Below are 25,848 nucleotides of genomic sequence, written 5' to 3'. Positions count from 1 at the left end.
CTTGGCCCCTCCTATTCTCTCTATGGCACACAATAGTTTAGTCTCCTGTAGGCTGTAATACTTTGGTCTAATTTTGGTTGTTGGGTTTAGTATGTTGGTGCTAGGGAGCTTTGGTGGCCTGTGATAAAGGAAGTCAGATTAGATGGCCTTAAACCCTTCTGGCCTTAAACTCTCTATTCTATATTACTTCTATTAGACATACTTGTTCACATCTGTAATGGCATGGCACCCACCTCTTGCAAGTGTCCACTTCTGGTCAAGTGTGTCTCCACTTCTCTGTTTATGGTGACCCCTTCTAGCAGTTTCTCTGGTAGTTTCCACTGACTCAGCCCTCCGGCTGAGTGACTCACATTCTGTATGGAACACAATTCAAACAGACCCCTTCTGGGATATTAGTACAACAAGTCTTTAAGTGCTCCTGGCCCTGGTAGGAGGCCATGTCCCCAGGGCTTCCTCCAGGAGACTTTTTGCTCACTCTGGTCTGTTCTGGCCCCCCATCTCTCCAGCTGGTCCTCTTAACAGTTCAGATCCCTTTCTGGGGATTTATCATTCTCTAACTGGGGGGAGACCCAGGTCCACCTATTACTCTGGGTCCCAGCCTAGGGACCCTAAGAATAGCTGCCACGCACCTTCAGATCCCTCTAACTCAGTGGTTTTCAACACACAGTCTGCATGCCACTTGTGGCCCAATCACAGCTGTGGTCCATGTGATATCCTCAGGGCAATACAGGTAGTATATATATTCTGGGCCACATATGTAGCCCACAATGGTAAATAAGTTGAGAACCACAGCTCTAACTAAACTGCTTTCAGTTCCTTGGGCCACTACCCCATGACCCCTGCCTTCACCAATTCATCAGCCCTACCTCAGGACTCTTCTATGTTCACGCCTAGCAGCCAGCCAGATCTTTCTTGCTCCCCCAGACCCTCCCAGCACTGAGCTATCTGTGGTGCTGCAGTTCTCTTTGGCCAGCATAGAGCACCATCTCCAGTCCACTGACTCTGGTCTGCACTGCAGCTCCTTTTATACTATTCTGCAACCCTCTGATTGGCTAGCTCCTTGAAGCCTTCCCCAGACTGACTGACTGCTTCCTGTGCAGTCTGTCTAGGCAGCTTCGAGAACTTAGCTCAACTGCTCCTTTCCTGGGATGATTGTGGCAGGACCCTGAGACCTCCAGCAGTGGCCTCTGGATCTGCTCCACCCCATCCCAGCACCACTGATCTTTGCTACCAAAATGGGATTATTGACATTTTAGTCCATTCTCTGATGTAAAAAAATTTGAGTATGAAAAGCAATTTTCGTAAGAATAATCTTGAATGCTGCTCAGATTCCTTCATTTATTGTTTTATTAAGTAACAGACATTTCTGTTCACTTTAAATTCACAAATAGACGAATTATTTACAAAAGCAGTTTACTTCAAAGGGAGGCAGTATCAATCACACAAAAATGACAAGCGTTCTGCAGCTCAGTAGAAAAGCCTTGATTCCAATACATGAAAATTCATGAAGTGTAATGACTGGAGCTTAAATGAATGTACTTCACTGACATTATCTGTATAATCACAGTTACTAATTAAAAGATACACCGATCCTTGTGCTGTACAAAAACTGAATGATAAAGATGGAATTAAAGAAGATCACACAGAATTCATCTGGACATGTTGCATGGTGCATGATTTTGCTACATTTACACAGATAACAAGTGACAGTCAAACAGCAAATCAGTGACGGGTTCATAGAGGGACAGATTCTATCTCCCTTACTCACAGTGGGTGAAATTCACCCTTTTGCAGAGGGCCAGCACAAGCCCAATACACTATATATGTCCCACTCAAACCCTATTTTAAGGGCATACATGGAATTTAAGGGATGGCTAGGCAATGTGCACAAGGGTGAATTTTAACCACTAAATAGCTCCTTACTCAGAAAGTAGTCCTATTGAAATGAATGGGCCTGCTCTTGGAGTATGATGGTCATAACATCGGTGAGGGTGACAGAATCTGGCCCTAAGCAGGCGAGGAAGAACTCCTCCATGCCAGTGGGAAAATGGAGCCATTCCATTTTCAGGTACACAAGAGCAAAGTAACATTCTGCATAAATGTACAAAGGGGGAGGAGATCAAAGTGTTCTATACAGGATGCCACAGTAAAGGACTCAGGCTCTTTGCTAGAGCAGGAAATGGTAGAAAACGGGCCTGGTGGCAGGAGGCTATGCTGTGGATCAGGAGGCTGTGTGGGGTTGAAATGACAGTGGGTTGCTAGGTGCTTGGGTACTTGAAGGAGCCTGGACATTTTGAGAGGATAAGGAGTACCATAAAGCCGTAAAGTCTTGCTTCCCACCTTAGCGAGGTGGAGAGGATATGTGTGGGGAAGGATGAGTGCCTTAAAGGCAAGGGTTATGGGCTGGAAGAGGTCAAAGGTCACACCCAGAGTTAAGGGGAAATGGAGGGAATTTTCAGCATCATTGCTAGGAGTGCCAGGGGAATTTCAGACCCAGACAATACAACCTTGTTCTTATATAGCACTTGCCATTCCTAAATCGCAAAGGGATTTACAAAAGAGAAGTGTCAGTGTTCCAGTTTTATAGATGGGGAAACTGAGGCAAAGAGCATTGGGACAGAAGGTCACTGGCATAGTGAGGAATAGAGCCATGGTCTACTGACTCGTAGTCCAGTGTTCTCTGCATTAGTAGATAGCATCACAGAAAAAGAGAATTTTCTGAGGCAACCCCTCTCCCCCCACGGAATATATATGTCATGACAATAGAACCACAAGAAATTACTTTAATTTTATGCAGTCTACCTCTTCTGTGACAGGCATTGCACTAGTTTTAATGTCTAAATCTACACTCGATTTGCTGCTGTTATATGTAGATCTCCACCTAAGCAACATGATCTTCTTCAAATACTTCATGGTGTTATTCTTTACAGTTACAAAGCACATAGTGTTGATCACGCTGTTGCTCATGGCAATGCACTCAACTATGTAAAAGGCTGTAAGGTAATGCTTCTCTTTCACAAAGACTGTGGGGAAAAAGTCACGGACAATTGTGAATCCATAGAATGGGGCCCAGCAGAGGACATAGGCTGTTAAGATACACATAAGTACCATGACTGTTTTTCTTCTGCACCGGAGCCTCTTTCTGATCTGTTCTGTCTGGAACCCTGGGACAGTTTTAAACCAAAGCTCTCTAGAAATCTTGGCATAACACAAGGTCATTGTGATTACAGGTCCAACAAATTCAATGCCAAAGATGAAGAGGAAGTAGGATTTATAATACATTTGCTGGTCAACTGGCCAAATCTGGCCACAAAAAATTTTCTCCTGATTTTTTACTATGAATATTACAGTTTCAGTCGCAAAATATGCAGATGGTATCGCAATGAGTATGGAGACTATCCAGACCAAAGCAATTAGGAAAGTAGCTGTTTGATAATTCATTCGTGGTTTGAGTGGGTGGACAATGGCCAGATACCTACAAAAGATAAATAACATACTCAGAACAAAGTCAGGAAAGCTTATTATCTAAAGTACATTTCTGAATCCAAGCAGGGTAATTTACTGGGGAGGGGACAGAAATTTTCATTGTTTTAAAAATGGAGAACTTGATAGATATTTGCTTTCTTGAAGGAAAAAGAGACAAAAAATAAGTAAAAAATGAAGCAGCCTAAACTTAGGCTCCTAAATCCGTAAATAAGCATCTGACTGAGTGACTGAACTTCCAGAAGTACTGGCCATCTTGTTATTGCTCAGCACTTTGAAAATCTGGCTGTCTATTTAGGTGCCTAAGTATGGATTTAGGAGCCTACATTTTAGGTTCCTGTTTTTGAAAAATCATGGCTTAACTTCCTACCAATATGGAAACATTCTTTCTTTAACCCTGATCCTGAGTTATGAGAGACAGGATGAAAAGATTTCAGAGTAACAGCCGTGTTAGTCTGTATTCGCAAAAAGAAAAGGAGTACTTGTGGCACCTTAGAGACTAACCAATTTATTTGAGCATGAGCTTTCGTGAGCTACAGCTCACTTCATTGGATGCAAAGAATTGGATGAAAAGAAGCTGTAAACATCTTTTAAGGGTTAGTCGGTGACACAGATACAATACACAGTGATTTATTTGTGTTGTTCTTAGATGGACTAGATGCACATATATCTGTGTGAGACTTGAAAGCACACAGTAATATATCCTTAGAGGACAAGGAGGAAAATACATTCCTTGGCTGAGAAGTACTTGAATGTGTAGGATTAGGGAAGATACAGTTACTACCATTCAATCTCTGTGTAAAGATATTTAAAATAATGGAAACACAACTATTTTATACGGTAATAAAGGTTTGAATTGAAATCAGACCTACCAATACTTTTAAATATTTACATCTCAGGATGTTTTCATATAATTGATAAAGGGTTTTATATATAAATCCTGGCAGTTTACTCTAATGTGGATTTTTGTTTTGTGTGTAGCAAGAGACTATTGGTAATAGGAGCGTAAATTTTCTATGACCATTTAGCTGCCATATTACTTACCATGACGACAGCTGCTTGCACTCATTAATTATTAGAAGACTGCAATCAGTTTGCTGCTGCCATTCACCATGCAGCAGTTAACAAAAGCTAAGGAGAAAGCTTAGTATTTTATATGCAAGATGAATCAATTGCTATTGACTCAATTAAGTTAAAAAGGCACAAGGGGCCATATTATAGCACCTGTTTTCACTCTGATCTTGGTGGGGAGTTCTGCTTAATTGGGGACACAATTTGGCACAAGAAGATTTGAACCATCTTTTCCACATAAAGAACATTTTGATCAAATGTATTCACAAAATGTGTCTACCCTCCCAAGCGATCTGTAGTTTTGTATTCCACATCAAGGTGTAATAACTGTTTAAAATAGTGCAATTTATCATTCATTAGAAGGATTTTATGCCTGTATATTATATATTATTGGATCACTAATTCATAAATAAATGAAATGTCAGTCAAGCTACTTGGGTGCCCCATCTGGGGTCAAATGCACACCTCAAAGATCTTCTTGGTACAGACAAGATCCCATGGAATGGCAAAAGAGGTCACCCCCAAAGCAGTGCAATGGAACTGACAACTGTATATATTTTTATTATTAACTAAGTGCTGCTTCTCTTTTCACCAAGTGAAAGGTTCCCCATTTTAAATAAATGCCAGTAAAACAGAAGAATACACCAGCCCAGCTTCTTAGTGCTGGCTGAGAAGTGCTTGGCAGAACTAAGGAGGCATAGGTACAAAGGTGACTTAAGCCACCTTCCTGTCCCCCTGATCCTGGGGCTTCTCCGCCCTAATACCATCTTCTTGCACATGGTAGAGCACTCTTCAGGCTGCTCTAAATTGCACTAAGCGATCGTGGCTGCCATTATGGAAGCTGGAGATTGTGCAGTTGCAAGAATGCTCTAGCCATTCCCCAGCCATATCCCCTGCACTGGCTGTGGCTGGGGAGCTAGTGGATCATAGGCGCAGCTGTGGCAGCTCTACATTACCTGAGGATCCTTCTGTGTTAGGGGGAATCTGCCAGTGGCCAGCTAAGTTGCCTTTAGGGCAGCATTGCACCAGCTGAGTTGCACGAAACTGCCCTGATATGTCTCAGCTCATCATAATATGTACGAATTATTCCCATCTAGGGTGTCCCAGGGATGCAGGATGGGCTCAAAATGTTGACCAGCAAAAATGGAGAGGTCAACATACTGTATTGCCATATCTCCTGAACTTTGTTCCAAAAATAGAGAATACTATGGATATGAATGTTTCTACTTTAGAGTATCTTACTGCAAAAATGTTTTCCTGAAATATCTTTTAAAATAGTGCATCTTAAGCTTGCTTATCACATAATTATCCAAGCTCTCAGATAAACAGAATGTTAGCAATTTCTTCTTCTTCAGTTAACCATTTTGAGCAAAAGAGATGTGAATGAATTATAGATCGACATTTGCCCGATCAAAGAAATAACCACAGGGGTTTTAATTGATTGCTATTGGGCAAAAGGAGCTTTCAACAATTTAAAAAAAAAAATTAAACCCTCTTACAAAAAGAGAGAACACTTAGGCTTTAAAATTGCATATGGATTTATATAAACTTTGTGGCTTGGTTTTGCAATAACTTTTTAAAAATACTTTTCCAGGATCATTTTAGTAGATGGACTGGGAGAGATGCCGGAAAATCTTCTTCATGCTTTTGGCAGGCACAAGGACTTGATGACAAGTACCTCCTACTGTCTGTTTGGGAACAACTTTGTGTGAGGTGGTGGGACAGAGGAGGTGACTGAACAGGTCTGTCCAAACCATTCGTTATGATCTAAGAACAATTAAATCAAATAGAAAACTGTAATAAGCTCAAAACAAAGACATAAAGCCAACTCCTGAACTGGTTCACACAGACTACACTGGAGCTATGTCAGTTCACACCAGCTGAAGAGCTGGCTCATAGGGGCTGGTTCTTCTCCTACTTAAGCCAGTGAAAAGGCTTGACCCAATTCCCACTGGAGCTAATGGAAAGACGCTCATTGATTTCAGTGGAGGCTGGATCAATAGTATCTACACAACAGTCAGTGGAGTTACATCAGTGTTAAATTGGTATGAGAGGAGAATCAGGCCCCCAAATGGAGTAACTGAGATTATAACTTAAAATGGCATAGAAAGGAAACAGGATCAATTGCAAATATTAAGGGGAAAAGACAATAATACTAATACCCTGAGCTGTTGTAAGTCTTCAAAGCTAGTCATGTGGCATTGTGGTGTAGGGAATGACTTGTGTTGTGTGATCTTTCTCTTTGGAAACAATCTTTTCTGACTTGCCTTCTACAGATCAATTGTGACAGACTTAATTTTGGTGTCAAGCAGGTATCTGAGTCAGTGGTGCACAGGACCAATAAAACAAAAAGTGGTAGGCAAGAGCAGTAGCCACCCGATGTGAAGTCAGTGGTTATACTTTAAAAATTCTTACAGGGAGAGAAACTCCATACAAAGGTCTCAGGGATGCAAAGTGAAGCAAATTGTGTGGCATCTGGGCATTGTGAGGCACCCATGGTCTCAGAACCCAATTTGAAGAGGCTCCTTTAATGGAACTAGGGCTTAAACTAGGAGTCATTTTCATAACGGCTTGAAAAATGCAAGAGTCTCGGGTTTGATGCCCACATGGGTTCCTGTGGGACCTTGATATAGTCATTTGCCTGGGAAAATATTTGGTGCCAACCATGGAAATAAATAAATAGGAGAGGATAGTGAGTTATTGATGATTTAGACCCAGAGAGAAGATTTTTGGATGCCTAAAGCTTAGCACCTAATTCTATATTTAAATGTCCAGCTTAGTGCTGTCAAGTGCTTGATTGAATGGCAGGGGAGGGTTCTCAATAGGGCTGGCTGGAAAACAAGAATTCTGGTTCATAACATTTTTTGAAGTGCTGCCATTCATTTTATTTCCACATCAGAATGAAAACTAGATGTTTCAAAATACTTTATAGGAGAGACCAATAGACCCAAATAGCCAATAGCCCAGTGATCACCAGATGAGTACCCTAACCAGTGGACTACAGAGTAAGTCTCTCTCTGGCCCAATGAATATATAATTATGTATGAAAAGTGGAACAGCTTCAAGAGAGGAGACTGAGAGAAAGTGACTGTATAGTGCAGTGGCTTGGGCTCTCACCTTGGATATGGAAGATCCAGGCTTAAGTCCCTGCTTTAAATCAGGCAGAGCAGGGACTTGAACTTGGGTCTCTCACATAAGTGCCCTAAGGGGTAGGCTTTTGGCTATTCTGGGATGGTTCTCTTCTCCAAAATTCCATCCTGGGCCTGAGGAAGTTTTTCTCAAAACTGACAAAAAAAACCCCAAACAACCCCAACATATCATCAAAGAATTCCTGACCTCTGCTTAGCACCTCTCAGGATCAAGCTTTTAAGTGGCCTGATTTCTACAAATCTGCTGGACATCAATAGGGCCCATAGGTGCTCAGCACCTCTAAACATTAAGCCACTTATTTAGGTGGCACCAACACTTGAAAATCTTGGCCGTTGAGAGGGACAGGGATCCCTGGTTTCCTCTCCCTGTATAAATTAAACCATCCATTTCCCCTGCTTACCTGTCTACGGCTATAGCCAGGAGAGCATTGGTAGAGACATACAGGGAGACGGTGCGTAGGTAATTGACAGAGGCACAGAGCACATGGCCGTGCTCCCAGGACAGCTGCCGCACAACGTAGTAGTCCATCTCAAAGGGACAGCAGACAATGGCCACGATGAAGTCGGAGATGGCTAGGTTGGCAATCAGCAGGTTGGTGAGGTTGCGCAGCTTCTTGTAGCGGGCCAGGGCAGCAATGAAGATAAAGTTGCCAATGCCACAGACCAGCATGATGCCGATGAGCGCCACCCCAATCACAATCTTGGCCGCGAAGAAGGTGCGGGTCTTGGTCACATCATCCTCACTGTCCAGGGGCAAGTCGTAATCGCTGTAACTAAAATTGAATGGGAAGGAGAAATTTCGGAAGGAGGGGAAATCCCCACTGTGGAGGTTGTAGATGGCAGCTAAATTGATGGCGGTAGTGGAGGTGTTGCGCTCTTCCTGCCCCATGGTGGTGTCTCCGCTCTTTCCACACAGTCAACTGTGCTGGGCCCTGGGATCTTGTTAATATCACCCAAAGAGTGGGAGAGGACGTAACAGGAGAGCTTGCCTGATGTTTTCCCCAAGGAGCAAGTCACCTTCTCCTCCTCCTCCTCATCGCTGTGAGGCTGAAGAGCAACAGCAACATTTGCCACCTTTTTATGGAGACAAAAAAGAAGGAAACGTATGTAGAGAACAAAAGGTGAAAAAATTGCTGAGCTGTAGGGAGAGCGTCTTCTCTTCATTAGCAATGCTCCCCTTTCCTCTGGTGATCTGCAGCTGCATGGACAGATCTGCATGGGGAGACAGTGCCCTGGTATGGAAAGATTTCTTTGTGATTATTGTCAAATCCTGTGAACTCTGACCACACGTTGGATTTTGATCCTAATTCAGCAGCAGCGTTTCATTTACTAGGCAGTTGCATTTGCACAGAATGAAGTGACGTGGCAGGACTGTGAAATTCATGTCCAACCTCTGCTAGCCTCTCTGCCCACAGGCTGTCATGTAGCTGAGTGAGTATGAGAAGTTAGGACATGGCACCTTAGTTTGCTGCGAAACACCTGATGTACCTTTGGATACAGAAGCTTTGCAGTCTGCCTAAGGGTCTCTGAAGGGCAGCACATTACAGGGCAGAAAAGAGGGAGAACTGCCTCATAGCATCTAAATACATTAGCTAATTAAATAAGAGCCTCCAGGGATACATGAGGGGTGGAGTAGCCAGGAAATTTCTTTTGGGCAACATTTAATTGAGTACATCGTGCCAAATCCTCAGCTAGTATAAATTGGTGCAGCTCTGCTGAAGTCATGAGCACCTCACCAATTTACACCAGCTGACGATATTGCTCGGTGGAGCTGATCAGAAAGGTCTAATACAGGGGTCCCCCATGCGGTACCCGCAGGCGCTGTTGTGTGCGCCGGCAGGACACTGCGCCACAGAAATGCCGCCGGTGAGCGCAACCACCTGAGAACCACCCGCTTGCCAGAGTCTCTTGGGAATAGGAATGTGCTATGGGAAAGGTTGGGGACCACTGGTCTAATACATGGACAAATGTATCTCTAAGAGTGAGGACCCTCTTCAACAAAGAGGGACTTTATTTATATGAAAAGGAACATCTTTCTGACTTGGAGAACAAATGTTCAGAATTGTTGAAAGGGAGGGAAACCCCCTCCATCTCTTTTCTTGTCATTTCTACAAAAGATACCGAAGGAACTTCCAATAATTCTGTACATTTTGAAATGCGTCACATACCAACAACCCCCTCAGCTCCCATGCCCATGTGTGCTTTATGCACCAGAATGCTAACAGAGATGTGTCCTAGCATCCTCTTAACTGCCCGCTGGAAGTGATCCAGCCCTCCAGTTACTGATATTTAGAGGCTCAAAGCGGCACATAGTACTGGGATGAAATTGGCAGGAGCTGCTGCTTCATTGCATTAAAGCACCAAGTCCCCACAATGTCAGATGTCATCAAGTGGGTCCTACTTTGACTGCAGAGGACAATCTGCAGAGCGGAGCTGTCCTCCTGAGCTGCATTTTCCACAACACTGGCCACGGGCTGTGGGGCACTGATGCTGATGGGTTTGTGAGAGAAACTCTCATGCAAAACTTTCATTTCCAATTACACTCGGGCTAAAAGAGTTGCAAAATGACACGCGCCGCCTAGAACAGCGAACAAACTAGATTATAATTTCAAACAGCCAACCACATCATACAATGCTGCACCCAGCCACTTGGCAGCTGTGCAAATTCAACCCCCCAGACCCCCATACAAGAGGCAATCCAGGTGCACTGGAACAACATGCTTTACAGAGAAAGTGATGATACATATTTCAAACAGTTTTCCTGCGAATAGCAGAGGAACTCCTAAAACAAGACAACACAGCAACAACTGACTACCTGTGACAGGGTTCATCTTCATCATGTTCTCTGATGCTCTGGGGGTCGCCTCCAGGGTCACTCCCTGTTGTAGTCACTGGAACTCAGGCAGGATCAGGAGGAACGCAGCTGAGCGAGTTAAATAAATGACACTTTATTGCCAGAGCTGGAATAGCGTGTCAGCCCCGGAGCTCAACAAGGAGCAGAACGCCTTTCTCTGTGTGCCTGCATCTAAAGCCTTTTCTCAGTGGGAGGCACCTTGATGCTGGCCGTGCATATGTAATTTTAAAGATGCAGTACGCAATACCACATGACAGCCCCTATTTTACTTTAAGGCTTCCCTACTGAACTGAACACACTCAGTGTCCTTGTCACCAAGCTTGTAATAGGAATGTCCGCTGCCGTCCTGGTCACTGCATGCTGTTTGATCTTTGTTTATATTCGTCAGTGGTTACTTACCCAGGAGTGAATGAAGGGCTGGATTCAAGCCCTACGTTGGGAGGGGACCCTCGAAAGACCTATCAAAACTAAGACCTTCCTGACCAATTTCCTAGACATGGGACATGGTATTGAGTTGAGAGCTAAGCATTGCTGGGACACAGCAATAGCAGAATAGCTCCTTCAGCAGCTGTTCCCCCAGCTTGCAGTCAAGTAGCCCTGCAGCAGGAGTGTGCCCTTGTTATGAGTCAACAGTGTGCCCTTGTTGCCAAGAAGGCTAACGGCATATTGGGCTATATAAGCAGGAGCGGCTCCAGGCACCAGCATTCCAAGCAGGTGCTTGGGGCGGCAGTTCGAAAGGGGCGGCTGTTCTTCCGGCTGCTGCAGCAATTCGGCGGCAGCTTCTTGGTGTCTCCCGCTGCGGCAGCAAAGCGGCGGCAGCTTCTCCCCTTTGCTGTCCACGGTGGCAGGTTTTTTCACGCTTGGGGCGGCCAAAACTGTAGAGCCGACCCTGTGTATAAGTAGGGGCGTTGCCAGCAGATCGAGGGACGTGATCGTTCCCCTTTATTCGACATTGGTGAGGCCTCATCTGGAGTACTGTGTCCAGTTTTGGGCCCCACACTACAAAAAGGATGTGGAAAAATTGGAAAGAGTCCAGCAGAGGGCAATGAAAATGATTAGGAGGCTAGAGCACGTGACTTATGAGGAGAGGCTGAGGGAACGGGGATTCTTTAGTCTGCAGAAGAGAAGAATGAGGGGGGATTTTATAGCTGCTTTCAACTACCTGAAAGGGGGTTCCAAAGAGGATGGATCTAGACTGTTCTCAGTGGTAGCAGATGACAGAACAAGGAGCAATGGTCTCAAGTTGCAGTGGGGGAAGTTTAGGTTGGACATTAGGAAAAACTTTTTCACTAGGGGGGTGGAGAAGCAGTGGAATGTGTTACCTAGGGAGGTGGTGGAATCTCTTTCCTGTGAGGTTTTTAAGGTCAGGCTTGACAAAGCCCTGGCTGGGATGATTTAGTTGGGGATTGGTCCTGCTTTGAGCAGGGGGTTGGACTAAATGATCTCCTGAGGTCCCTTCCAACCCTGATATTCTATGATTCTATGGAAGCTGTTCAATAACTGAAAAGTACGAGGCAGCCTTCATGCAACTGGTGGCAGCCTTGATTTTCCTATGATTCTGCTGAGCCTTTCAAGTCCTCCATCACCAAGACACAGGAAAGGAAGAGAACTTGAGCTACTGTCTACCGATACCACGTTGGGGGAGAGTAATAAATGGAAAAAGAAACTCCACTCCTTGGGTTTGAAAATGTGACTGTGACAAGGTGTTCATTAATGTGATAAGTTTTGCGTTTTGTGGAAAGTCAGCCAATTCACATGTGTGAAGCTATAAGGGACATCATCCGACTGAGGACAGAGGCCAGCAGCTGGCTGGCTGGGTGATTAGCCCCACCTGTTGCACCTGGGAAAAGACCTACAGCTTAACCGTCTGACTCATAAAAGGAGGAGCAGGAAATAAAGAGGAGTAGCTGTAGTACCTGCCAGAGGCTGGAGCGACTGCTGGGAGGAACTGCTTCCACAAACAAAAATGGACAGAAAGGAGACTGTGGGGAAGTTCTATTATCAAAAGGCTCTGAGATAAGAACCAGGAACTTTGGGTTGAGGAACATATGGGGGAGTGAGGGAGAGACTTGGGGAAGTTTTGATCCTACTTGTTGAGGCGACTTGAAATAAAAGAAAAAGAAACCACAACAACTGACCCTGCTGGAAATTACCTTCCTGGACTCAGTGAGAAGGTTCCAGGTAGAATTCTCCCATGGAGGGCGCTGGCTCAGTAAGAGCAAGTTGGGTTCCAGCCAGAAGAGGGCGCTATAAGACAGAGCCTAATCTCTTACAAGAAGTTACAGTTCAGGGCAACCGCACCTGTATTTCCCCTCTATGCTCCAGCAAGGGCACCCACTCTCGGCTCTCAGCACCTCAGCCATAACCTCTTTTGGGCAGAGACCTGCATCTCTTCCCCTCCTAACTGGGGTTTTTCCAGGCTGTGCAGTTCCCTGCCTAAATTGTGTTATTCCCAGCAAGCCAAACTGTCTGAACAGGCTAGCACCTGTGCTTTGCTCTCTCTCCAAAGACTATCAACTGCACACTGAACAGCTGCTGTAAGTTACCACCTAGCTCAAAGCAAGCACATTTATTCTTAAGGGGAAAGCATTACAGAGAAAACATATTAAAAACAGTAAAAGAACCTTCACGCCGGCTGAAAGCTTACCAGAGGTCACCCCAACTCCAACATCAGGCTCTGGCAGGTGTCAGTCCTTCCAACATTTCCCTAAGGATTAGGGTCCCTCATTCAACAGAAAGGCCTGTCTGTTTGCTAAAAGAAAAGGAGTACTTGTGGCACCTTAGAGACTAACCAATGAAGTGAGCTGTAGTTCACGAAAGCTCATGCTCAGATAAATTGGTTAGTCGCTAAGGTGCCACAAGTACTCCTTTTCTTTTTGTGAATACAGACTAACACGGCTGCTACTCTGAAACCTGTCTGTTTGCTGGCTCTGAAAGAAGATCCTGAATCAGTTTAACTGAGGATAGTTATCTCCAAGTCCTTTCTTTGTTTGTTGGTCCTGGAGAGTCCAGTTTGAACAAGTAGATACACATCATCTGGTAGTGCTACCTCTTGAGCAGTTTTACAGCTTGAGTGAATTTGCCTCATCACCCCTCCTGCACCTGTTCCTTGTTCCTGAAGGGCTGTGATCCCCCGACCCCCATGGAATTACATACAATCCCCATAGGTGCAGGTTTTATGCAGGGTGCCAGACGCCAGCCCCGCTCCGGGCTGTGGGCGGGGTCCCAGCTGCCAGCCCCGCTCCCGGCCACACACATAGGGTCCCACATCATGATTGCTGGCCCTGCACCTGGCCCTGCACACAGGGTCCTGGTTGCCAACCCCGCATGTGAGGTCCCGGCTGCTGGACCTGTAGGCGGGGCTCCACTACTGGCCTGCGCCTGCTCCCAGCCTTGGCCCCCTCATCCCTGTCCTTGTCCCCCACTCCTGGAGACACGGCCCTGCTCCCAGCCTCAGCTCTGGGGCGGGGGGGGGCAGACGAGGTAAAAAGTTTGGGAATAGTTTTGCTGGCTTTCAGCACCCCCCCTATAAAAAGCATTCCAGTGCCACTGACGATCCCTGGTCCTCAATGATATATAAACATAAATACAATAAGATCTTCCAAAAGTATTGCAGGAATAATTTCCCCCCCTTTCTCTCTCTCTCATTCACACACACACACACACATTTATAATGTCAAGTAAAATATTTCACTGGGCCTAAATTATAATACTCAGTGTAATAAGTCAAAAGCCATAAGACAGTTTTCTGGTTGTCCTGAAAGCATGCAACCAAATAAGGCACAATGAAATTAGATACACTGTACTTTGCCATATTTTGCCACAAAACATTACAACTTTCTGTTGTCAAATGTCAATGCCATGTGTGTGAACAAATATAGGGAGAAATAAAGCAAAGTTATAATGTACAATGGAATAAGACATAAAACATCCTTACATAAAATAGTACACATGAACCTTAGTGAACTCAAAGAAAGATTAATTACTGCACAAGGAACTGTTTGGAGCTTTATATTAGAAAGGTCATTCTTCTGATTAATTCTTTGCTTTAATCTCTTAAATAAAATTATATAGGATCTCAAATCTAGGCAGGATCCAAATATTTATTTTCCTTTGGTCCAGATCCTCAGTTGGTGTAAATCTGTTTATCCCCAGTGACTAAAAACATTACCTCAATGGAGCTATGACAGTTTTTATCAGCTTAGGATCTGGCCCTTTTCTCTCTTGAGCTTACACTGATCTTCCTCTGTATACAGATTAACATTGCCAAGTCTAAGTAGGGGTGTGTGTGTGTGTGTGTGTGTGTAAAAGCTGAATCCTTTGAAACTGCCATATTACCTTATTTAGAATGCAGAAGAGGAGTTGAGCATTGCCAATATTAAGCAATATTTTGTTGCTCATTAGATAGCAACGTTATTGATGGTTTAAAAATCAAGCAGGAAAGTGAAAATCAAATGCTGGGTCTCATGCTTGGTCTACACTACAGAGTTAGGGCAACATAAGGCAGCTTACATTGACCTAACTGTGTAAGCTTCTACACTAAAATGTCACTTCCTCTGACATAACTCGCCCGCTAAGTGGACTTAACACCACCTCTGCGAGAAGTGTAGGGCTTAGGTTGATGCAGTGGCAGTGTAGACACTGTGTTACGTTGACTTTGCTGGTCTCCAGGAAATGTCCCACAATGCCCCACCTTGACCACTCTGGTCACTAGTTTGAACTCTGCTGCCCAGTGGCCAGGTACACACCTCTCCCTATTAAAGCCATGCAAATTTTTGAAGTGCCATTTTCTGTTTTCCCGGCATGGAGAGCTCACCTAGCAACTTGCGAACATGTCTAGCAACTGCCCAGGTGGCCAAGCCGAGTACAGGCTGCAGACACACTCTTGCCTGGAGTACACAGGAGGTATTGGATCTCCTGGGTCTGTTGAGGGAAGAGGATGTGCAGGTACAGCTCTGATCCAGCTGTAGAAAAGTCAATATTTACGAGTAGATCGCTCGGGGCTTGGTGGAGAAGGGCTACAAGAAGGACACGCAGCAGTGCTGCGTGAAAGCCAAGGAGCTGAGGCAGGCATACCAGAAGGCAAGGCGGGCTAACAGCCACTCTGGTGTGGAGCCCCAGACATGCCGCTTTTACAAAGAGCTGCATACCATCCTTGGCAGAGACCCAACCCCCTCTCCCCAACAGCCTTGTGGATACTTTAGGGGAGCAGGAGTTACAGGGCCCTGCAGTGAACAATGATGAGGAGGAAGAGGAGTATGGGAGGCAAGCGACCAGAGGATCCAGTGGTATGGCAAGCCAGGATCTGATTTTGACTCCTGGGCAGTCCACCCAGTCCCTAAAGTCCAACTTACCAGGGGAAGGAACCTCTGGTAAATATGTAGGTTGCTTTGAATTGCAGGAACACATCTGTTGATTTACTCTTTTTTATTTATGCTAGAAAAGGTAGTGAAAAAACCAAGAGAGGTAGAGTTATCTGCTTCTCATTCACCTGTACAGTTAGGCAAAGGGGGTCCCGCAGAACAGTTTATTTATATGCACCAGGAAGTCCTGTGAATCCTCCATAGAGATCTCAAGGAAATTTTCCGGGAGGTAGTCTGACATCCTCTGCTGAAGATTTCTAGGGAGGGTTGCCTGATTTCTTCCACCTCAGTAGGATGTTTTCACATGCCATTCAGCAATTACTTCAGCAAGCACCATTGCAGATCACAGGCTAGCAGTATGCGGCCTCAGTCTGCAACTGAACACCTACAGAAGCTGTTCCCTTTCAGCTTCTGTTACCCTCAGGAGTGACATGTTAGCTAAAATCACCATGGGCTGGAAAATGGTGCCAATATTCAGTTCAATTGCCCTATTCGCATATACGCATGGCCGTGAGCTACCTTCCCCTTCTTATCGTTCCCCAACTTGCTCCCACACCATCGCTGGGACTGCCGCAATGCTCTCTCCATCCCAAGAAGAAGTGAGAATGTACTACTTGCAAATTGTGTGGCTCAGAGGGATGAGTTATGTACACCTAGTTTCCATTTATCTTGTGAATACACCCACAATGCACAGAGGTACTACGTATCTTTTGCGCTGGAAATGTGGCCTGGAGGGTCTCTCTGTCCACACCAGCAGAGTTGCTCAGCCAGATAAGGAGGAGAAGGAAGAGGACATGGGATGATGTTCCAGGGGATCCTGCAAGCCTTTGCTCCTTTTTATAGCAAAGACAGGGCTTGGAGGATTACCCTCACAGACAGCATGGCCAGGGATAGAGCAGAGAAGAGAAAGGTGCAGGTAAAGAAGAGAGACATGCAGCAGGAGATGCTAGCGCTTCTCAAGCAGCAAGCAGGCATGTTGGAGACTCCTGTTGATCTTCCAGTTCACACATCACTTCGCAGCCCACAGAGAACTGTATTCCAGGACCTCCCTACACTCCCACCCCTCCACATTCCACGGGGGGTCCAGAGCCGCTGCCCTAGCCCTACCACTCGACCCTGTGTGGGAGAGTACGGCGGTTCACAACTGCATATATACTACCTGTGAGAGACAGGGTCGGTGTATGTGTTTGTGGAATGGAAATGACTGTTCTTTCCTCTTCAGAGGTTCTTTCCCCTGTATTTATAAAGTTTCATTCAGTTATAAATGTGTCTGTTTGCCTGGGTTTGAACTAAAAGACCATTTATGGAAACTTAATTCATCTTTATTAGTTCACAACTTATGATGGCTGGGGCTGACATCATTCACAGAGAACAATAATAGGTGCAGTTGCAATGTTATATTAATACATACACAGCACTCCTTATAAGGTTCATACCAGGGTGCAAAAAAGCAATGCAAGACAGAGCACACATTAAAGCAACACATATTACTGTGGCTCACTATTAGAATTGTCTTCCAAAGCCTCTCTGAGCTGAATATCTCTGTATTGAGCTCTTCTTATAGCCCTGGTATCTGGCTGCTCAAAATCAGCAGACAGCCACTCCTCCTCCACCAAGGCAGAAACTTTTCCCCCTTTGCTTCACAGATATTATGGAGCACACAGCAGGCAGTGAAAGCCATTGAGATATTTTTTTCAATGAGGTCAAATCTCATGAGCAGACAGCACCAGCGGCCTTTCAAATGGCCAAAGGCACATTCAGTTGTCATTCTGCACCTGTTGAGCCTGCAGTTGAAATGCTCCTTGCTGTGTTGAGGAGGCTGGTGTACAGCTTCATGAGTTAGGGGGAGGCTGTGTCTCCTAGGATCACTATTGGAATTTGAACATCCCCAGTGGTAAACTGCAAATACTGCAGGATCATGCGCCCCATGCTTACAACACTCATCACAATAGTGCAGAGCTGTGCAGGATTGATGCTTCTCACAGGGATAGTGGACGTATGGGTTTGCAGAGCTTTTGAAAAGCGGTGCAGAACATTATGGGATAGAGAAAACTGCATTATGGGACATTGAAATCATGTTCCCAGTCACCCCTAAATGACTCGTTTGCCCCCCATAAGGCATTGCAAACCCTTCCCAAAACACCCTAGAAGGTGGCAAGTTGCACAGTGGGATAGCTACCCACAGTGCACTGCTCTCTGCATCAGTGCAGATGCTGGTAGTGAGCATGTACACTGCTGACATAAGAAGTTCAGTGTGGACACACAAAACCAATTTAATTACTGTGGTGGCTGTATGTCAATGTAACTTAGGTGGACATAATTTTGTAGTGTACACATACCCAAAGTCCCTGATTGTTAATAGTTATGGGAGAGTGAGATCCTCCCTGCCACATACTGCACTAGTCTCTTTAAAGGGGCTGGAATGGTGTAAAGAAACTGTAAAAGACTCAGACTAGTTAGAGGAAGCATCTGTGGAAGATGCCCATCAGGCTGCCTCCTGAAGACCTCCTCTGGATGGCACTGAGGCACTTAGGTCAGCCTGGGGAGGCTACTGTAACTTAGACATGCCCCAGGGCAGTATGTTATGCCATGGGCTGTTGAGCAGCCCAGGAGCTGGGGGGCACAACGGTGGCTTAAAACCACTTAACCCATCCTCTCCCTGGGCTGTGAAGGCATAGGGCACAAAAGGCCTTCGTGCCTCTGAAATCCCACTGATGTTGTATTTGGGGAGCCAAAGTGGGACTTACAGAGTGCTGGCTCTGTGCAAAGGTCTGGGTTTCACACCCAGAACCTTCACTCTGTTACTGTGACATTCCTTTCATTGCTCTGGTATTTTGAACAGGCACTTTCTGAGCTCCAGGTTACAGATTTGAACCCTTCACCCTGCCAAAAAAAGTTTATTTTTAAACTTTCAAGTAAAGCTAAATAGGGCTCTGTGGAAGTCCAAGTAGAAGGTGGCTGCTGTAAAGTAGGAAGTGGTACTTCATAACTTTCAAATAAAGATATGCTGCCACTAACATTTACCTGGGAAACTGTAAACTCAATCAGATTTTATCTAACTTTTGCTGTGTTGTATTAAGCTTTGGGCTACATATTTAACCATAAAAAACTTACAGTAAGTTCTCAGTAAAATCCCAGCTGTATTTTTTATTTCATCCTAAAAATTTTATAGAAAACTAATACAAAGCAGTGAGTAGAACAGGTATAAATATATTGCTGACTTTTCTAGAGGAAGCAATGGGGCTGCAAGTAGTGCCCAGAAGTCCCAATCAAGATTATGGTACCCTTGTGCTGTACATGCTCATAGAAGATTGACTGGCTCCAAAGAGCTTACACTCTAAGGGTATGTCTACACTACAATTAAACACATAAGGCTGTCCTCTGTCAGCTGGCTCAGGCTCAGGCTAATGAGCTGTTTAATTGTAGTGTAGACATTTGGGGTCAGGCTGGAGCCTGGGCTCTGGGACCCCACAAGGGAAGAGTTCTAGAGCTTGGGTTCCAGCCCAAGCCCTAAAATCTACACCAGTTAAATCTACATCAGTTAAACAGCCCCTTAGCCTGAGCCCCGTGAGCCCAAGTCAGCTGACATGGGCCAGCCACGGGTGTTTAATTGCAGAGTAGACATACCGTAAGACCCAGATTTAGCAAAGTATTCATTGACTTCACTGAGCTGCAATAAGTTCTGCTTAAAGTTAACTGTGAAATCTTGCAAAAAGAAAAGGAGGACTTGTGGCACCTTAGAGACTAACCAATTTATTTGAGCATAAGCTTTCATGAGCTACTGCTCACTTCATCGGATGCATACTGTGGAAAGTGTAGAAGATCTTTTTATATACACACAAAGCATGAAAAAATACCTCCTCCCACCCCACTCTCCTGCTGCTAATAGCTTATCTAAAGTGATCACTCTCCTTACAATGTGTATGATAATCAAGTAGGGCCATTTCCAGCACAAATCCGGGTTTTCTCACACACACACACCCCACACACAAACCCACTCTCCTGCTGGTAATAGCTTATCTAAAGTGACCACTCTCCTTACAATGTGTATGATAATCAAGGTGGGCCATTTCCAGCACAAATCCAGGGTTTAACAAGAATGTCTGAGGAAGGGGGGGGGGTAGGAAAAAACAAGGGGATATAGGTTACCTTGCATAATGACTTAGCCACTCCCAGTCTGTGGCGGTTCAATGACAAGACAGGACAAAGCTTTAAGCAAGCAAGCAAGCTGGTCTGCTAACGGGCTTCTGCCTGTCAGCTTTCCACCTTCCCTTTTATTTCTCCCCCTCCTGCACATTACATACTCCGACCGCAAAAGGCATCAACAAAGGAAATAATATGACTTTGATTAATATTCTTATTTACCAGCCTCTATCTACTACCGTCCTTGCTCTCAGGCCTTGAGCCCAGTCCAAGGAAGCTTCCCACGGTTCATGTCCTCTGGGCGACTTCCCATGGTCCATGTCCTTGGACGGAGCAGTGTGTGCACGGCTCCTACACAACACTCAGGGTGTGCCCTGAATGTTTCCAGGTGCATGAACTCTACATGAACCCTTCACCAGTCTCTATTCAAGCCTAAGTTAATTGTATCAAATTTGCAAATGAATTCCAATTCAACAGTTTCTTGCTGGAGTCTGGATTTGAAGTTTTTTTGTTGTAATATCACAACTTTCATGTCTGTAATCGCGAGACCAGAGAGATTGAAGTGTTCTCCGACTGGTTTATGAATGTTATAATTCTTGACATCTGATTTGTGTCCATTTATTCTTTTACGTAGAGACTGTCCAGTTTGACCAATGTACATGGCAGAGGGGCATTGCTGGCACATGATGGCATATATCACATTGGTGGATGTGCAGGTGAACAAGCCTCTGATAATGTGGCTGATGTTATTAGGCCCTGTGATGGTGTCCCCTGAATAGATATGTGGGCACAGTTGGCAACGGGCTTTGTTGCAAGGATAGGTTCCTGGGTTAGTGGTTCTGTTGTGTGGTATGTGGTTGCTGGTAAGTATTTGCTTCAGGTTGGGGGGCTGTCTATAGGCAAGGACTAGCCTGTCTCCCAAGATTTGTGAGAGTGTTGTGTCATCCTTCAGGATAGGTTGTAAGAGCCTTAATAATGCGTTGGAGGGGTTTTAGTTGGGGGCTGAAGGTGATGGCTAGTGGCGTTCTGTTATTTTCTTTGTTAGGCCTACTTTGTTCTCCTACTACAGGACAGGCCTAACAAAGAAAATAACAGAATGCCACTAGCCGTCACCTTCAGCCCCCAACTAAAACTCCTCCAACGCATTATTAAGGATCTACAACCTATCCTGAAGGATGACCCAACACTCTCACAAATCTTGGGAGACAGGCCAGTCCTTGCCTACAGACAGCCCCCCAACCTGAAGCAAATACTCACCAGCAACCACACACCACACAACAGAACCACTAACCCAGGAACCTATCCTTGCAACAAAGCCCGTTGCCAACTGTGCCCACATATCTATTCAGGGGACACCATCACAGGGCCTAATAACATCAGCCACACTATCAGAGGCTCGTTCACCTGCACATCTACCAATGTGATATATGCCATCATGTGCCAGCAATGCCCCTCTGCCATGTACATTGGTCAAACTGGACAGTCTCTACGTAAAAGAATAAATGGACACAAATCAGATGTCAAGAATTATAACGTCGGAGAACACTTCAATCTCTCTGGTCTCGTGATTACAGACATGAAAGTTGTGAAATTACAACAAAAAAACTTCAAATCCAGACTCCAGCGAGAAACTGTTGAATTGGAATTCATTTGCAAATTTGATACAATTAACTTAGGCTTGAATAGAGACTGGGAGTGGCTAAGTCATTATGCGAGATAACCTATTTCCTCTTGTTTTTTCCTACCCCCCCACCCCCAGACGTTCTTGTTAAACCCTGGATTTGTGCTGGAAATGGCCCACCTTGATTATCATACACATTGTAAGGAGAGTGGTCACTTTAGATAAGCTATTACCAGCAGGAGAGTGGGTTTGTGTGTGTGGGGTGTGTGTGTGTGTGAGAAAACCTGGATTTGTGCTGGAAATGGCCCTACTTGATTATCATACACATTGTAAGGAGAGTGATCACTTTAGATAAGCTATTAGCAGCAGGAGAGTGGGGTGGGAGGAGGTATTTTTTCATGCTTTGTGTGTATATAAAAAGATCTTCTACACTTTCCACAGTATGCATCTGATGAAGTGAGCTGTAGCTCACGAAAGCTTATGCTCAAATAAATTGGTTAGTCTCTATGGTGCCACTGTATTCCTTTTCTCTTTGCGAATACAGACTAACATGGCTGTTACTCTGAAACCTGTGAAATCTTGATCCCAGTGAAGACAATGGCAAAACTAACTCCCACTGGGGGGTCTGGATTTCACCCAGTCTCTTGAACTTTGCTTATGTGGTTTGCTGAATCTGGGCCATTGTTACTATTAGCAGTGTACAAAAGAACACACTGCTTACATACTGTTTATTAAAACAGGGCTATAGCTGTATAATAGGTGATGATACACCATACTGCTCCTGTGTGCAAGTCTGCAGAACTGTGGCCTGCGTAGATCACTTACGACACAGTTCTGTAGACACTTGCACATAGGAATAGTCCCACTGAATTCAGCGAGACTTACTAACATGCAGACAGTTTCCAGGAGCAGGCCTTACTTTTTTTAACCCTCCTGGGGTTAAAAGAGCATGGCCCCTTTAAAACCTTGTCCTGAGGCAGAGGAAGTGCTGATTGTTCCAGGGGCAAAGAGAGAGGAAGAGAGACAGGGCACGTGTGTCTGGCGCTACAGACAGGAGGGCTACAGCAAGCAGGCCCTCACACAGTGAAGAATCTAAGAACTTGCCCTAAGATCAGGAAGGACAGAGTAGCTGACAAGGAACGCCCCAGGACAGAAGCCAGGAGGAGCACTGTGCCAGGGAGGGATCACCTGGAAGGACAAACCGGTGCTGGACCTAGTATCCCTGCTGCCCAGAGTTGTATGGGGCCGTTAGTACTGGTGCTTGTGACCTTGCACTGGGAATAAGGAGGGAGGCTGTAGCTAGCTAAGTAGGGAATTGTTGCTTTGTATGGCTTTGCAGCAAGTGGCAGAAGCGGGCACCAGAGGGGTCTTTTGGGGAAAGTTTACTGACACTGAAGACGACCAGGAGCATCTAAGACTCACTCAGGACTCCTGAACCCTGAATGTAGACACATTGCTCGATGTCTGCCCTTTTATATTGTGGTACCGCTGGGCCTGTGAGGCATTTACATCACATCCACTTACCGATGGGTCATACATACCACTGTTTGACTGCTTCTGAATGGGGACTGGAGCATCTAAGGGTGAGGTAGGTCAATAACAGCAGAGTGGCACACAGTGAGGATTGCTGACATCACTGGTTAGAGAAAAATGGCAATAAGTATTACAACATCATTAGCTCTTGTGCATTCAACCTTTCTGAGGTTTATAACTGGACAACAAAGCATGGGGAGATGAACTGAGCTGCACTGTATAAAGATGAGAAGGTCAAGGTGACCGAAAATAATTTAATAACCTGCCACAGAGCATTTTCTTCCAAATTCTTTTCTTCCGTTTCCTATTTTCTTCCTCCTCATTCATCATTTCAGGGTCACACAAGAAAATTGCACTCACTTTGCTCAACCTAGCAGTTGTGAATGAGAAGCACTTCTCACAAACAATGGACTATGAAATCAATTTGACAAAGAAGTTTGAGACTGCAACTGAGACTAGCCTTCTAGAGCTGCCCATCTTGCTAAAATCATCATGTATGGCACTGCTGGGGGAAGACCCTTCTACAGGACTATCGACCAGTTTTGAGCCTGCTTTAATACACCATAAAAGTCAGTTTAGTTTTTTAAACAAAATGTTTATTGTTTAGAATTAAAGATTAAAGGTTTTCTTTTGACTGGGCTAGGAACTGGTTCATATTTTGTTACCTAGGGATCCCACAGAGCAATGTCTTCTTTCACAATTTGTTCTCCAGGGTTGAAATCCACCCCTAAGGAGTGAATCATCACAAGGCATGAGCCCTATTTTGTAGGAGTTAAGTGGCGCCTAGGTCTTGTAAAGGCTCTCCTCATTGGCGTGGAGGAAGTGAACATCACATCACAGTGTGTTGCACTAGCCTCAGAACTGATTTTGACATTACCAGCCACATGGCTTCACTTGTTACACACCTCCTAGCAGAACAGGACTGCAGCAGAAAGTTCCCACTCCGTTCTCATAATGTGGGGGGGGGGGTAGGGGTAGCCCTGGCAAGGGGATGCCCACTAGTGCACCTTCACTAGGCTGTTCATTCTCTTTTGAGATCACTGCTAGTTAGTGTCACCTGCGGGTAATGGTTTCTGGTACTCTGTGATTTTGGACCATGACTGCCAAACTCATACCCTATAGATTGCTTAACAGCTGTGCCACAGCATATATTTTCAGTTACTATTGATCTAAGCTAGACTGAGACTGGGGATATAGAGGCAAAAGGTGCTGAATTCTATTGCAAATGCCCCATGTCAGCCAATTTACCTAGTCCCCACTTTTACATAGTTGTCTTTGTATGGTTTTCTACCTCAAGTTCCTGAATTATTGTTCTTTTCCTCTGATGTACCTTCCCCATCTTCATATTTAATCACAACACACAAAAAGAAGGAAATTAGAATTGAGCAAAACACTCTCAACCCCTTCCTTAGAATAGTTTCTGTTCATCTGGAATAGGAGTATATTTTTTCTTCCCCATACCCTTACACAGTGGCACCGTAGAGCAGATTCTATTCTCCGGTCTTTTATACAAAGGTAGAGTAGAAAAGTTTCTATTAATTAGAGTTCAACACTTCAGAATTTAGTTCTTTCCCCCGCATTTTAGCTCCATTTCTAAGCATTATCCAATGTTAAATCTGTTGGAACAATCTACAACTCTCCTGTCAAACTACTAAATATCATTCAATTTTACTTTAAATAAATTTATATGGCCCTGTTTCAAAATTCAGATCCAAGCACCCTGATCCAGATCTGACATTTACATTTGATCCTTTCTCTATAGTTAGCTTTCCAAAATCCCAGATCCAAACACCTGATTTTGGAGACCTAGAATGATAGAACTGGAAGGGACCTCGAGAGGTCATCTAGTCCAGTCCCCTGCACTCAAGGCTAGACTAACTATTATCTTGACATGTGTTTGTCCAACCTGCTCTTAAAAATCCCCAGTGATGGAGATTCCACAACCTCCCTAGGCAATTTATTCCAGTGCTTAACCACTCTGACAGTTAGGAAGTTTTTCCTAATGTCCAACCTAAACCACCTTCGCTGCAATTTAAACTCATTACTTCTTGTCCTATCCTCGGAGGTTAAGAAGAACAATTTTTCTCCCTCCTCCTTGTAACAACCTGTTATGTACTTGAAAACTGTTCTCATGTTCCCTCTCAGTCTTCTCTTCTCCAGACTAACCATTTTTTTCAATCTTCCCTCATAGGTAATTTTTTCTAGACCTTTAATCGTTGTTGCTCTTCTCTGGACTTTCTCCAATTTGTCCACATCTTTCCTGAAATGTGGTGCCCAGAACTGGACACAATACTCCAGTTGAGGCCTAATCAGCATGGAGTAGAGTGGAAGAATTACTTCTCGTGTCTTGCTTACAATACTCCTGCTAATGCATCCCCGGATCTCTTTCCGCAGTACTCCTTCTTAGGCAGTCATTTTCCATTTTGTATGTGTGCAACTGATTGTTCCTTTCTAAGTGGAGTACTTTGCATTTATCCTTATTGACTTTCATCCTATTTACTTCAGACCATTTCTCCAGCTTTTCCAGATCATTTTGAATTTTAATCCTATCCTCCAAAGCACTTGCAACCCCTCCCAGTTTGGTATCATCCTCAAACTTGATAAGTGGACTCTCTATGCCATTATCTAAAT

The 25,848-nt window shown here is 44.7% G+C and overlaps 1 protein-coding gene across 1 annotated transcript; it reads right to left on the bottom strand.

Moving 5' to 3' along the window:
• Window positions 1-2,778: 2,778 nt before the first annotated feature.
• On the bottom strand, window positions 2,779-8,592 carry PROKR1 (prokineticin receptor 1). Its single transcript, XM_073335311.1, has 2 exons — window positions 8,105-8,592; window positions 2,779-3,475 (listed from the first exon to the last, which is right to left on the bottom strand). The coding sequence occupies exons 1-2, from the start codon at window positions 8,590-8,592 to the stop codon at window positions 2,779-2,781; spliced, it is 1,185 nt and encodes a 394-aa protein (XP_073191412.1).
• Between the last annotated feature and the right edge of the window lie 17,256 nt (window positions 8,593-25,848).

The sequence above is a fragment of the Lepidochelys kempii genome, chromosome 3, assembly GCF_965140265.1.
Source record: "Lepidochelys kempii isolate rLepKem1 chromosome 3, rLepKem1.hap2, whole genome shotgun sequence".
Lineage (NCBI taxonomy): Eukaryota > Metazoa > Chordata > Testudines > Cheloniidae > Lepidochelys > Lepidochelys kempii.
Note: the sequence above shows the minus strand (reverse complement) of the source record. Positions and strands in the feature narration are given on the sequence as shown.